This window comes from Pyrus communis, chromosome 1 (genome assembly GCF_963583255.1).
Source record: "Pyrus communis chromosome 1, drPyrComm1.1, whole genome shotgun sequence".
Lineage (NCBI taxonomy): Eukaryota > Viridiplantae > Streptophyta > Magnoliopsida > Rosales > Rosaceae > Pyrus > Pyrus communis.
In genome coordinates, this window is record NC_084803.1 from 15133557 (window position 1) to 15148410 (window position 14854).

General features: G+C 40.5%; 3 protein-coding genes across 5 annotated transcripts; 2 read left to right on the forward strand and 1 right to left on the reverse strand.

The window, feature by feature from the left end:
* The first annotated feature begins 1895 nt into the window (after window positions 1-1895).
* LOC137718222 (isocitrate dehydrogenase [NAD] regulatory subunit 1, mitochondrial-like) lies at window positions 1896-6959 on the forward strand. Of its 2 annotated transcripts, XM_068457741.1 has the most exons (5): window positions 1896-2535; window positions 3327-3566; window positions 3893-3971; window positions 4106-4398; window positions 6827-6959. In XM_068457741.1, the coding sequence occupies exons 1-4, from the start codon at window positions 2011-2013 to the stop codon at window positions 4378-4380; spliced, it is 1119 nt and encodes a 372-aa protein (XP_068313842.1). In that variant the 5' UTR covers window positions 1896-2010; the 3' UTR covers window positions 4381-4398; window positions 6827-6959. The 2 variants fall into 2 exon arrangements, with proteins under 2 accessions (XP_068313842.1, XP_068313834.1); XM_068457733.1 differs by lacking the exon at window positions 6827-6959 and having other exon boundaries at window positions 4106-4564.
* Window positions 6960-9465: 2506 nt separating this feature from the next.
* On the forward strand, window positions 9466-12392 carry LOC137748428 (isovalerate--CoA ligase AAE2-like). 2 transcript variants are annotated; one of them, XM_068488586.1, is made up of 3 exons: window positions 9466-9904; window positions 10270-11756; window positions 11927-12392. In XM_068488586.1, exons 1-2 carry the CDS (start codon window positions 9578-9580, stop codon window positions 11722-11724), a joined length of 1782 nt encoding a protein of 593 aa, XP_068344687.1. In that variant the 5' UTR covers window positions 9466-9577; the 3' UTR covers window positions 11725-11756; window positions 11927-12392. The 2 variants fall into 2 exon arrangements, with proteins under 2 accessions (XP_068344687.1, XP_068344680.1); XM_068488579.1 differs by having other exon boundaries at window positions 10270-12392.
* Window positions 11907-13868, reverse strand: LOC137748444 (protein STRICTOSIDINE SYNTHASE-LIKE 5-like). Its single transcript, XM_068488597.1, has 4 exons — window positions 13102-13868; window positions 12683-12990; window positions 12354-12486; window positions 11907-12188 (listed from the first exon to the last, which is right to left on the reverse strand). Exons 1-4 carry the CDS (start codon window positions 13549-13551, stop codon window positions 11907-11909), a joined length of 1173 nt encoding a protein of 390 aa, XP_068344698.1. The 5' UTR covers window positions 13552-13868.
* Between the last annotated feature and the right edge of the window lie 986 nt (window positions 13869-14854).

Here is a 14854-nt window from a genome sequence, read left to right on the forward strand (position 1 = left end):
ACATGAACCAAGATTTGATTAAACACTCAATTATATCATGATTAATTAAATGACACAATTTTCAATTCAGTTAACAAGGACGGCAGTCGTACATTATCTGGGGAAAGGGGAACGACAAAAGGAAATGTACATCGATATCACTTTGTTAATGTTCTTTCCATATGCAGGATTTCTAAAATATAGTCACTCTAATTTGACAAATAGTATTTCAACCCAAAATCATGATGCATTTTGTTGATAAAGTCACTCTAATTTGACAAATAGTACTTCAACCCAAATTCACAATGCATTTTGTTTGATTTGCGTTTAAACTCCGAATCTCAATGATAATTATCCACATCTTGTGTTTCAAGCCGAATTCACGATGCATTATCTTGATAAGTCACTCTAATTTGACAAATAGTATTTCAACGCAAATTCATGATGCATTTTGTTCAAGTTGCGTCTAAAACCAAATCTCAAAGATCATTGTCCACATCCTATCTTATGTATTAATGGTCAAAAGTTCTTGCTGAAAATTAATAGGTTACAATTCAAAGACAAAGTAGTGATTTGACATCTCCAATTGCAAACATGTTTCAAGTTTTTTTAATCACAAGAGTAGCATACTCACTTTTCCCCGTTCCACATAGGTGATTTGTGCAATTTGGAACTGACAATTAATTTATAAATTCAAATAAGATGTAAAATGATTAGCTTGGTAGTGATGAGACTCTCTTGTATCACCAATTTACTATGTAAGAATTGTATATGACACAAATATAGTACACTTTTTGAGCAGTCAAAATATTTATTAGATGTAATGTCGAATTAATTAAATCTTGGTTTGCATATAAAATTCTCTTAGCTTTTTAGTCAAAATAATCCATGAGATAAATACAACTCTTCACTTTGGTATTTAACATTGAAAATCGATAAATAGTCCATGGATTTGTCTACAGTAAATCATTTTGATCATTTTGTGAAAAATCTGTCAATATACTCTTTAAGTAGAGAGGTTAGTTTGATATATATATTAAAAAAAAAAAAAAAAGTAGTCACGTGATCGTTAACATGACAATTTAATAAGAATATTGACAAATATTTCCCATAAAGACTAAAATAATTTACTGTGGATAAATTCGTGATCCACTTTTATTGATTTTCAATGTAAAAAACTAAAGTGAAGAGCTTTGTAAATTTTGAAGAACATTTTGACTATAAAAGCCATCCTCTTTGGTGAAACTTTATCGATTTGTTATTATTACAAGGGAATGAATAGGGACATGGACATCCTTCAATTGTATATGGCCATGTACACGGCCAGAGACATTCCCCTCTACTGTTCTCTTTTGTGCTTCCCATCATTGTTCTGCAATCATTGATCTGCAATCATTGATCTGAATCGAGATTTTTTATTAAAAATATACATGTAGCTGATGCGCATTCGAATCACGCACAGAAAGTTGTCAGCATGTGTACCATACTAATAATATATTTGTAACTCAAATAGTTAAAAAAATTAAACAACGATGCTAATCTCGATTCATATAGAATTATACCGAGTTTACTAACCTTATTTTTAAGAGATATCGGCCACACTTATGTTCCAAAAAATCACTGACACTAAAGAAGCGATCAGTAAAAACGTTGTTCAGATTACATTCAATACGAATCTCCGCAAAAGTGGCGCCTATTCCCGCGCCCATCCTCTGCCCCTGCTTTCCCTCCTCGTGGGCCTCTGCACACCGTCCACCCGCCGGCTCCGGGCCCACCATTCATACAGACCTGGACGGTCCTCACTCCTCTCCCCCACCATCTCTCCCCCCTTTCCATTGTTGTCATCATTTCACAAATATTTTCATTTTTCAAGAGAAAATAATTTTTAATTAAAAGGTAATTATTTATCATTCTGTCTCTGTCTGTCGCTCTCCTCTCTGTGTCGGCGTCCCTTTTCCGCAAATGCCTTCCAAAATTGCATAAACACATCACCATCAAATCACCACACCCGGACCCCACAAATTCGCGGCCATGGCCCGAAGATCCGTGCAACTCCTCCGCTACCTGCTCCCGAAACCATCCGCCCCGACCCTCGCTCCCACCGCCACCCCGTCCCGATCCGTGACCTACATGCCCCGCCCCGGAGACGGCGCCCCTCGTGCGGTAACCCTAATCCCCGGCGACGGCATCGGTCCTCTCGTCACCAATGCCGTCGAGCAGGTCATGGACGCGATGCACGCGCCAATATACTTCGAAACCTTCGAGGTCCACGGCGACATGCCGAAGGTCCCAGGTGAGGTGATCGAGTCGATCAAGAAGAACAAGGTGTGCTTGAAGGGCGGGCTGGCGACGCCCATGGGCGGCGGCGTGAGCTCGCTCAATCTGCAGCTGAGGCGGGAGCTCGATCTCTACGCATCCCTCGTCAACTGCTTCAATCTGCCGGGGCTGGTGATGAAGCATGAGAATGTCGATATTGTCGTGATCAGGGAGAATACTGAGGGCGAGTACTCTGGGCTCGAGCATGAGGTCATTCCTGGCGTCGTTGAAAGCCTTAAGGTATCATCAAATCACTGGGATTTTTGGAATTTTCAATTTTTAATTTAATTATATTTGGGGTTTTGTTGTTATTTGATTTATTGATTGAATTTTGTCGTTTTTAGTTCATTAACTATGTTTAACACCAATTGAGAATGTAATAATGATTAATATATTACATTATACTTTCGAGAGAGATTTTTTAGTGTGTCCGAAACACGTAGTGGTACATCATGTATCACTATGCAAGTGGTGAAATAATTGTGTTAAAAATTAACAAGTTAAAAAATAAAAATTCCCCCCATTTATATAATTACACATAATGTATCTGGCGCAGGATGAAAAGTTTTCTTCTCTTGTGACTGATTGTTGGGATTGCACGAATCTGTGTGGTCCCACTTTGTGGAACCATTGGAAAGACTATTGCTTGAGAGTGAGACTAATCTAGTTGAGAGATTGTTATCCATCTCCGAGGTATATCTTTATGTGAGTGTCTCACTCATTACGTGACACTGAAGATTTTCTCACGTTATAGTGTCATATATAGGACCTCCTCTCACAATGTATGGTGGAGTGACGTGTGTTTTTGTGAGACGGGGGTTCAATGTGAGAATAAGCAAAAATTTGTTGTATTCATTGAAGTGCATTTCTCGTATTTTTCAATTGCAAGTGAAATAGTCCCATATTTTGATTTGCTGCTGGTTGAGTGGTTGTATGTTGATGGATTTGTGGTTTATAGCAATTTTGATGGATTTTCTTGTTATCTGCATAGTTTGGGTTATATTCGTCACTTATGCTTACTCTTTTGCTAGGTGATCACAAAGTTCTGTTCGGAGCGCATTGCTAGATATGCTTTTGAGTACGCTTACCTAAACAACAGAAAGAAGGTGACCGCTGTGCACAAAGCAAACATTATGAAGCTTGCAGATGGTCTCTTCTTGGAGTCCTGCCGTGAGGTGGCCACAAACTATCCTAGCATCGCATACAATGAAGTCATTGTCGATAACTGCTGCATGCAGCTTGTTTCGAAGCCTGAGCAATTTGATGTCATGGTATGCCATTTACAATTCATTGAAATGTTCGTCCATTTTATTTTATGCTGCATAGTTTTGCTATTATTCACTGGAGAGCAGGGCCTTCTGTTAGTGGGTCATTTTTCAGCTGGCAAGGATGCTTCTGAAATGAGGCACCTGTTATTGTTTAGAAGATTTGATGTTATATCAGAGACAAAAACTGTGGATTATGCATTTACTGCATTCTTTCTGTTGAGAAGTGCCTGATTGTAATGGAACATTTTTTCGTGTTAGAATAAAAAGGAAGAGGAGGGAAGAGGCGAAATTGTTTTCCGTTGTGAAGCATGCTGATTTCGGTTTTGCAGGTGACACCAAACCTTTATGGTAATCTAGTTGCAAATACAGCAGCTGGTATTGCTGCTGGCACCGGTGTCATGCCAGGAGGTGAGGTCTTCTTTTTAAATTGCTGTCCCAATGTCCTTGAGAAAAATGTAGGAAAATGACATCCTACTCCATGCTTTCAACAGTATGTTACTCGCTGCAAATTAACAATGATGGCTCTGATGTTTTGGTTGCAGGCAATGTTGGGGCAGATCATGCTATTTTCGAGCAAGGTGCTTCAGCAGGAAACGTGGGAAATCAGAAAATATTGGAGCTAAAGAAAGCAAACCCAGTGGCCCTGCTTCTCTCATCCGCCATGATGTTGAGACATCTGCAATTCCCTTCCTTTGCTGATCGACTAGAAACTGCGGTGGCACGAGTAATATTGGAGGGTAAACGCAGGACAAAGGACCTTGGAGGACAGAGCACCACCCAAGAGGTTGTTGACGCGGTCATTGCTGCCTTAGATTGACAGAGAAGTGAAGAGCAGGTATTCATTCTTCAGCCGCTGTTCATTGCCCCATAGCATTTTTTCGATTTGGCATGGGAAGCGTTTCCCTGCCAGAAAATTTGAAACGTTTTTAACATAATTCTTTGATTACCACCTCTAAATTTTTCACAATCTTTGTTTCATAATAAATTTCAAAGATGAATAACTCTGATTCTGGTGTTTTAATACAAAGTTCCAACCTATCGTGTTTATGCTCAATCCGTCTGTGTCCAGACTTGTAAATCCATCCTTGCGAATACAGTTGCAGTTCTCAGATAACTAACTATATGTGAACTTCCACCATACACACACAGCTTCAAGGTATGAAAAGGCAACAGTAGATACATATTACTGTTCTGTTGATGACACTCAGACTGTTATCGTTGTTGGATACACTGGCGTGCCAGTGGTGACACTGCTTGGACTCGCTTCGGTCTTCTTGTGATTCGAATTCATCTCTCGCCTCGCCGCTTTTAGTCATTTCTTCTGATTCATCGCTATCTTCTTCTTTAGTGATTCTTTGCCGAGCATTGCTTGGTGAATGGCAAGTGAGAGCTTAACATGAATTTGAAAGTGAGCTGAGCTCCCCAGAGGGCAAAAAAGTAAATAAATAAAAGAAAAGAAGGGCGACAATGGGCTCTTCTTGTTGGGTTCCCTGAGTTCGGGTACCCAAAAATACTCTGAATTGGGCACAAATATGGACCATTTTATGGTACCATATGAATTTTCTCAAAAAAAAAAAAACCAGACCTCCCCCATTGATCAACTCCCTCCCGGAGACCTGCACCGTCCACCCCAGAGCGGTGGTCTGTACTTGAATCAGGACCATAAAGGGACCGGTGTCTGATAAGGTGGCTGGTCGGTGGAATCACAGACCGGATATATTTAATCAACGGTTAATCTCTGTTTACTATCCTAAAGTTTCGTGGTTTTCAACATTACGAAGTTTTTTTCATTCCAGAGTCATACCTCAAGTCTTAAATTTGGGACATTTTCATACCTTCGTTCGTCAAATTGTTAAGTCTGCAGTTAACTGATGACGTGGCATTCATGTGGACAATGATTGGACGCCACGTGTCATCCACTTTGAAATTAAAAATAAAATAATTTATTTATTAAAAAAAAAAAAAAAACCCTTCTTCCCCAAATCCCACCTGTGCCCCCTCTCCCACCCATCCTTTCGTCTTCCCCAAATCCCACCCGTGCCCACCCTCCCATCACCCACCCCTTGCCCCACCCTCAAACACTCTTTCTCTCACACCACTCTTACCTCAACCCCCGATCCCCTCCCTCCCTTTCTCTCAACTGCACACCCACTCCGCACACCCACCTTCAATTCCCTCTCCCTGTACATTCCACCAAAACCTTCAACACCTTCAGCCTGTGATGCTTCACACACAAGTGCAACCCACCCTCGCCTCCCTGAGTCAAAATCCGAGTCGCCGCCGGTTTGACTCGGCCACAACCGTAACTCGCTCCTTGATCACAGCCAGATGCAGGGGAGTGAACCCGTTACGATCCAACACCAAACCCAATTCTGGGTTGACCCGCACCGGATTTTTCACCATCGGTTTTCAATTTTTGAATTTGATGATGTTGAATTTCGTAGGTTTCTCATTTTTGATGGTTTGGGATGTGGTTTTTTTTTTTTTTTATTAGTTTTGTGATGGTGAGAAGAGAGTGGAAGTGTAGGAGTCGAAGAGGGAAGGGAAGCACTAGGTGCGGATGAGGGAGGAGGAAGAGGGTGGATGTGCAGAGTCGAAGAGGGAGGGAGAGCACTAGGTGCGGATGAGGGAGGAGGAAGAGGGTGGATGTGCAGAGTCGAAGAGGGAGGGAGAGCACTGGGTGCGGACAAAGAGAATGGAGGGTGGGATTTGGGGAAGATGAAGGGGTGGCTGGGTGGGGGTGGGCACGGCTGGGATTTGGGGAACAAGGGTTTTTTTTGTTTTTAATAAATAAATAATTTTATTTTATTTTATAAATAATTTATTTTTAATTTTCACGTGGATGACACGTGGCGCCCAGTCATTGTTCACATGGGTGCCACATCATTAGTTAATGACAGACTTAACAGTTTGACTAACGAAAGTATAAAACTGTCCCAAATTTAAGACTTAAGGTATGACTCTAGGATGAAAAAAACTTCATGTATCAAATGTTGAAAACCACGAAACTTTAAGGTTGTAAATAGAGATTAACCCTTTAATCAATTAACTAACTAACTAATTAATTACTTTCTTAATTAATTTTATTTTTGTTTTAGTCTAGTGAAAGTTTTTGAGTTCGATTCTCGTTAAAGACGAATTTGAAATATATTATTATGGCTCGCTCATTATGAGGCTTAGTCAATTCTCTTACTTTCTTAGTATAGATAACATTGCTTGTTAAAAAAAAATTGTTCAAGGGGGATTATGCAACTATTTTTTAGGAAAATCAAAGTCATTTGCCAGCCTGTCTCTGTGAGTTCAATGAAGGAGGTGGAGAAGCGAGACAACCTGTTCGGTGGAATCACAAACCGAAGACCTGCACCGTACTCCTCAAAGAAAAAGAGGAAGAAAGAGAATATATGGAGTGTCGCTGGTGGAATCACTGAGCGACGATGTAGGTGGGTAGTCAGCATGGAAGGGGGTAGTCAGAGAGTTTTTTGACTGGACAATGCTAGGTAGACTAAATTTGTAGATAAGGTTTTGTAAACTAAATGGCATAAAAGTTAATGATTGAATTATTACTTAAACACTAATAAACGTGCTCTTTATATTAGTGACACATTATTTAGTTTATAAATTTTATCTAGAAATTTAGTTTTCTTAGCGTTACTTTTTTTTGTTTTTTTTCTCTTTGAACGATTATGTAAGGGTTATATTAGGAATTTTGTTGGCCTATTTATTAATGCCTATCATAAATGCAGAATGTGGCAAGTTTTTTTATAGTACAGGAACGTGGCAAGTTTTTAATTTCAATTTTCAATTATGGAAATAGACGTATTAGTTAAGATTATATTTGTTGGGAATTCCAGGTCAACTGACGTGCTACTCATCTCTTTTTAAACATTGGATGAGAATTTTTTTCGGATTTTCTTTGTAAATGTTGTAAATGTCTTAGAAATTCTATACTTTATTCGTTTATTGTATATTATATGTTTAGTTTTCGTTAAGTATTATTATTTTTAATATAAAATAAAATAATTTAAAATAATTTCTAATCGTATAATATACAATAAATATATAAAATGTGAAGATCTTAGTATTCTCAAAAAGAAAATCTAAATGAGATCCACATTCTTAAGTATTTGATCAGCTAAGAGCACTTCCAGCGTGGGAGCCCTCCCCCCTGGCTATTCACTATTTAATCCACCTCATGAATGGTAATTACCATTAATAACAGTAATCACCTTTTGTATCTCCACCGTTGCACTTGAATAACCCCGGTAATTGGTAATAAAATATTAGTATTTTATTTATTTATAAAATAATTTTATTTGCAATCCAATCCCAATTGGCAGCTCCTCTCTCGTCCCTCCCTCCCTCTATCTCATTCACTTTCCCAAATCCAATCCCAATTCGTTTTCTCAAGAATACAAAGAGGAGATTTTCTCTGCAAATTTGTGTGAGCTTTGAGAGGATGAAGGCTATGGAGGAAGTTGTGGAGGAAAAAGAAGTTAAGCCTTTGACCGCCGAGCAATTGGAGCTGTACGAGTCGCAGTCCGAGTCCGAGTCCAAATTCGACGACAGCGTAAACGAAGAAGAGGAGGACGCCGACGAGGACGACGACGAGGATGAGGGCGAAGAGGACGACGATGACGAAGAAGAGGACGACGACGACGATGTTCAGGAGGTCGTACAGTCGTCTGGTGGCCCTCTGATTCACTCAGTAGGCGTATGACGTCAGCCCACGTCAGACAACCCTCGGGCGCTCGGGCTGGCAGGAATCCACCGGCCTGGAGCTCGGGCCTGCTCGGGCTCGCTCGCCAGCCAACGCTGGACTTCCTCCCTCTGGCAATCAGGCCCTGTTCCGCAGCCTGTCCCTCGAGCAGTTGCTCCCGCTGGAGCTGCTCTTAAAGTACATTTAAAATCTAGATGGGATCCAAATTGCTCTGCTAAAGTGCATTTAAAATCTAGATGCGATCCACATTCTTAACTATTTGCTCTACTAAAGTACATTTAAACTGAAACTGAAAGGGTAGGTTTTAAGAAGCAAAAAATAAAAGAGGCAGATTGTCTGCACTCTTGTTATCGTGTCATTTCTATCATTTTTTTATTTATATGATCACGGTTAAATTATGTTAATATTTTATATTATTTTTATTTTTTATTATATTTATTAAAAAATTAATATAATTTAACCGTGATCACATAAATAAAAGAAAATAGAAAAGTTACTATAACAGAAGGCAGACAATCTGCCTTCAAAAATAAAATGTTTTTTTTTTGAACACGTGACTTGTATACATTAGACGAGGGACCATGTATCAGGATTATGCATCGGTACTTCTATTCATTAGACAAGCGATGACGTTATTAGGATTATGGATCGATTGCAAGAAAGATATATATATTTTTTTAAGACGGTACGATAATAAAAAATCAATAAATTTTTTTTTAGCTGACACTTTTTAATTGGAGTGAACTTTATCATCAAGAAACACCCTCTTTATCACTGTAATAGAGGACTATTTCTATTTTTTTTTTTAAATTTTAATATGTTTAATGTTAGAAAGATAAAATTTACAAACTAAATGATTTATTATTAATAGAAATGAACACGTTAACACTCTAAGATCTTTTTTCAAACCTGCTCACAGTTCGAGTCAAGAGATGAATAAATAAACACATCCCATTGCACTGATCGGGAGCGTTCGTAATGACTGAGGGGGTTGAAGACCAAGAAATGGGTTACTTATAGCAATAAACTAATTATCGACTTCTATATTTTTAAATTTTCAAAATTTTATTTATAAATTTAATCTGGCTAGTATTATTCTAGCTAAAACATTTGCTAGATAGATAAGCATGATGGTTACATCATTCATCCTTCCAAGAGACTTCCATGAGTTGTTACATCATTCATCCTCACATCGGGACTTCCGTGAGCAACCAACTCATGATAACATTGGACCACGAAACCTCATAGAACCAGTCACTCACTGCCTGATTCCCTCGTTACCTCCGTCGTCACGACCATGAACCACTTTGTCAAGAATTCATGGACTCGCTTGGCTTCCACTATCCGTCGCCGTCACTTGACTGTTAGTCTGCCGTTATGCTCTCATTTTTCCGGGAACAATTCCGCGCCGGAGTCATGGAGTTCGATGGAGGGGCTAGTCCGGTGCCCGGCAAACGACGTGCCTTTGTCTCCGGTAGGATTCCTGGAGCGAGCTGCCAAGGCCTACACTCACCGGACCTCGCTGATCTACGGCTCGCTGAAATTCACCTGGGGTCAAACCCATCACCGCTGCCTCAGATTAGCTTCCGCTCTCACCCAGCTGGGAATTTCCCCCGGTGATGTGGTCAGTTCTTTTATTTATTTATTCATGTTTTCTTTGTCTTTCATATTGAATAAGTCAACCCGTCGCAAACTCATACTGAAATCTGTGATTCAATTTGATCGGAAGCGCCTGTTTGAGAACAATTTCGTTTTTGGTTTTTATTTTTCGTTATCGAGATAAATGGAGAGCATATGGAAAGAAGAGGGATGAAGAAGGGTAGATGAGAAAACTATAAACTAAAACCGAAATGGTTATCAGACGGCTGGAAAACTTCTACTTTGATCATTTACCTTCTACTCTTTCGTTACTACGTCAAAACATGATCTGTCAATTGATATAGCAGATGAAACCTGTATGCATGTTTGACTAGTTGATTCATTGACCAGGTTGCAACTTTGGCTCCCAATGTCCCAGCCATGTATGAGCTGCATTTTGCAGTTCCAATGGCCGGTGCAGTTCTCTGCACACTAAACTCACGCCTCGATTCGGCTATGATTTCTGTCCTGCTGAGTCATTCCAAGGCCAAAGTCGTCTTTGTGGATTACCAGTTACTTGGAATTGCCAATGGAGCACTTGATCTTCTTGCCCGAAAAACGGACACAAAACCACCTATTCTGGTTTTAATTGCCGATTCTGAGGGGTCTTCGGACCCGTCTTCCGAAGAATGTTCTTTGAGCACCTATGAATATGAAAGTCTTCTGGAAAAGGGACATGTTGGATTTGAGATAAGAAGGCCAAAGAGTGAATGGGATCCTATCAGTGTGAATTATACGTCCGGCACAACATCAAGGCCAAAAGGGGTTGTTTATAGTCACCGGGGTGCCTATCTCAACTCCCTTGCTACGGTTCTGCTTCATGGAATAAACTCAATGCCGGTTTATATGTGGACCGTGCCTATGTTTCACTGCAATGGGTGGTGCCTCATTTGGGGGATGGCTGCTCAGGGTGGCACTAACATATGCCTCAGAAAAGTCAATCCGAAAGACATATTTGACAACATAACTCTATACAATGTGACAAACATGGGAGGGGCACCAACTGTCTTGAACATGATTGTGAATTCACCAGTCAGTGACCGAAGGCCACTGCCTCACAAGGTGGAAATAATGACTGGCGGTTCACCGCCCCCTCCACAGATCCTTTTCAAGATGGAAGAATTGGGTTTCGGAGTGCATCACTTGTACGGTTTAACAGAAACTTATGGTCCCGGGACTTACTGCTCGTGGAAACCCGAGTGGGATTCTCTGCCTTTGGACGAAAGATCAAAGTTTAAAGCTCGACAAGGAGTGCAACATCTTGGTTTAGAAGAGGTTGACGTAAAAGATCCCGTCACTATGGAGAGTGTACCAGCTGATGGTAAAACAATGGGTGAAATTATGTTCAGGGGAAACACAGTTATGAGTGGTTATCTTAAGGACTTGAAAGCAACAGAGGAATCTTTCAGTGGTGGATGGTTTCGAAGCGGAGATCTAGCTGTGAAACATCCTGATAACTACATAGAAATGAAGGACCGGTTGAAGGACATAATCATATCCGGGGGAGAAAACATAAGCACGGTTGAGGTGGAAACAGTTTTGTTTAGCCATCCGGCAGTTCTTGAGGCTGCAGTTGTTGCACGGCCAGATGACCATTGGGGGCAGACTCCTTGTGCATTTGTGAAACTGAAGGATGGATTTGATCACATAAACGCTCAAGAACTGATCAAATTTTCCCGTGATCATTTGCCTCATTACATGGCTCCTCGGACAGTCATTTTCGATGACATACCGAAAACTGCAACCGGAAAGATACAAAAGTATGTTCTGAGAGAAAAAGCAAAGGCATTGGGCAGCCTCTCTTGAACAACTAAAGTTGTAACAAGTGTCACTGGAAGGTATGTTTTTGGCGCTTTACATATAAGCAAGGCAAAATTACATAAACCAAACACTACTGCTGCATCTATCGTCTATGCTTAAGTTTCTCTAGAGAAGCTACAATACCATTCCATACATGTTCAAGATTATATCAAGGGACTACAATTAGCTCATGTAGTGGCTTGTGCAGGATGTCGATCCAGATCAAGGCGAATAATGTAGGGATAGACGATGGAACCGCAGTAGAGGTACTTTCCAATCTTGATCCCACTTGAAATGAGAAACAACTCAGGATCATAGTAGTGAGCAGTTGGCTCCCCATCCAAATTCACAGCAAATACGCCAGCATTCTTGTGCAAACGTGGCCTGCCTCCTGCATATCGCTTCACAATGGCTAGGACTTTCCGAATAAAAGGATATCGAAGTACTAGATCCCAGTACGGTGTAACGTCCTGCCAATTTGTCATTGAAAAATGGCATGAATAAGATGCATCCAAGAATGTGTAGTCTAAATTTACAGACCAATATTTGTCTAGCAAGAGAACGTTACTTGAACAATACTCTATTCCATTACTGACAATTGATGTGATATTTCAAAAGAGATAATGAAATCTTACCGTGATCAATGCAATCCAGTAGTGGCCTTCTCCATCATATCTGATATTATCAGGCAAGCCCGGCAAACGGTCGATAAAATTTTCTGCACTCCCTTTTTTACTGCCTTGCAGGTAATATTTTCTACACCTTCTCCTGCAGTATTAACCATGTAGTATAGTTTAAAACTTTGTCATCCAAACTTAAAACAAAGTGATTTTCGCACTTCCTTTTTCACCCCGAGCACTTTTCGCTATTTCTTTTAGCTCTATGATTGAATATACAAAAAGGCATAACACATTTGAGAATGAGAATCGCTACTCGAGAAGACACCACGAGTATAGAAACATACATGACAGTTTCGCAGAAGACGACGAAGTTTTGATCCGGAGAGACTGCAACTCCGTTAACAAAGTAGAGGTTGCGGACGAGCACTTTGGTCTCTTTGGTCGTCGGATTGTAGCTCAGAAGTCTACCGTAAGGTCTGCCCCCTAAAAGGTCGGATTGTAACTCATGCAAGCTGTGTTTGTACGAAGCATCTGTGAAGTAAAGCATGCCGTCTTGTGCTACATCCACGCAATTAGGTATCTTGAATTTTATGCCCTCGGCCTCATCTGTCAGCAGTTCCACTGTTCCATCCTCTCTTATCTTCAGTAGCCCCTAATCAAAACCCCAAAAAGAAGCAAAAGTAAGTTTGCTGATGAAAATGATTTACTCTCATTTTGTCCTCTCTAACCACAAAAATGTACTGTGGATTAGGATCAGACTGACCTTTTCCGTGTCAGCTACGTAAACCTCGTTGTCAGCGCCGTGAGCAAGTCCAAGCGGTCTCCCGCAGGTGAAAACCCAGTTCTCCACTACCGAGTCAGCAGCCGACTCCTTCACCGTGACTCGCTTAACCCACCCGTCAGCACAGCCGGTGTAAATGAGACCCGACTTCGGATCATGAGCCACGTCTTCCGGTGCCACTAAAGCCCCGGCACCCACAAACTCTGACCCTTTGAGCATGTGAGAATTACGTTTGGGAGCAGACGCGACTCGCTGGTTCAACTCGTGAAGAGGCAGGGGAGCTGGGTGGAGCGTGTCGAGTTGGTAAATTAGTAGGGCTATTGTTACTGGAGCCAGTACTGAGAAAATGAGAAAAGTTGAGGGCCATGGTGTTTTTCTTGTGGGACTGGGATGAGTGTCGTCAGAGGCTTGGGTCGGGGAAGGGGAGTGCATCGTTTAGTGACTCAGTGAGCTATGGGAACTCGGTCTAGAAAATATTAGGTTTAGGTCGGATCAATATGTTTCAGTCTTTCAGAGGAGAGAGAGCTTGCTTTCTTAAGTACTTAGATGAACTTTGTCTCGACACGTATTCAATCTTTCGATTTATCGAATGTCATAAATTTGAATAACTGAGGATGCGGACCCGGAGACAAATTCAACGGTCAAATATGAGTTGATTGTGATATTTCAGACTATCATCAACTTATTTTGTGGTGAGAAGTGGGGGATTGGGGTGGGGTCACCGGAGAAGTAAAGAATAAGGGTGGGTCGCCGGAGAAGTGATGGAATAGAGATGGATTCTGCACATAGGCAAGGACAGGAAGAAGATTGTGTGGTTATGGAGATGGCAAGTGACAGGTGTACTAATATCATTGGACCACATAAAGAGGGGAGTAAATTGGAAACTCACTAAGGAGTACCCAAGTATTAAAATGCACAACGTTGCACGTCTACACATATAAATTCTTATGCGATGATGCGGATCGGTAGAGTTACTGATCACGCAACACTTAATTTTCAAAACTGGCTTGGTAAGGTTTTCAACTCATTGACGGTTGAAAATTCCACATTAGCTTCTTCAATTGTATTTTCTTCTTTATATCTTTATAAAATGGAAGAACGTGGTGCTATTTTACGAGTGCCAAGTAAACCTTCATTTTTTATTGGCAATTGAGAAAGGAAAGGGATCTTCTTTGGATCTCTTCCATCAAATTCACTAAGTTTCAGAATCTAGACCGTTGAAATTTGATCTAACGACTACAAACAGGAGGTCCTTTTAAAAGATATAATAATTGTAGCTGTTTGATTAAATTTCAACAGCCCGAATCCCCGTACTTAATGGATTTGGTGGAAGGGATCCGGAGATGATCCATTTCTATTGAGAAAGCCAATTATGCCTTTTGAGTTTGAATAAGTGAAGTCTTTTTTAGAGAGGTTCTTGTGTGAGGTCATCGAATTTTGTGAGTTTTCTTGTATAGTTGAATTATTTAGTACTTTCACTAATAGTTGTCAATTACCATTCATATTATAAACTAGAGCAAATTGTAGCAACGGTCCATTAACTTTAACTCAATTGGAGTACTCGTCCCTCAATTAAAAATCCATTACCATTGGTCCCTCAACTTATCAAAACGTGCATTTATAGTCCCTCAACTAAAAGTCCATTATCATTGGTCCCTCAACTTTAATTCAACTGAAGAAATGGTCCCTCAACTTTAACCCAATTGGAGCAATAGTCCCTCAACTTTAACCCAAT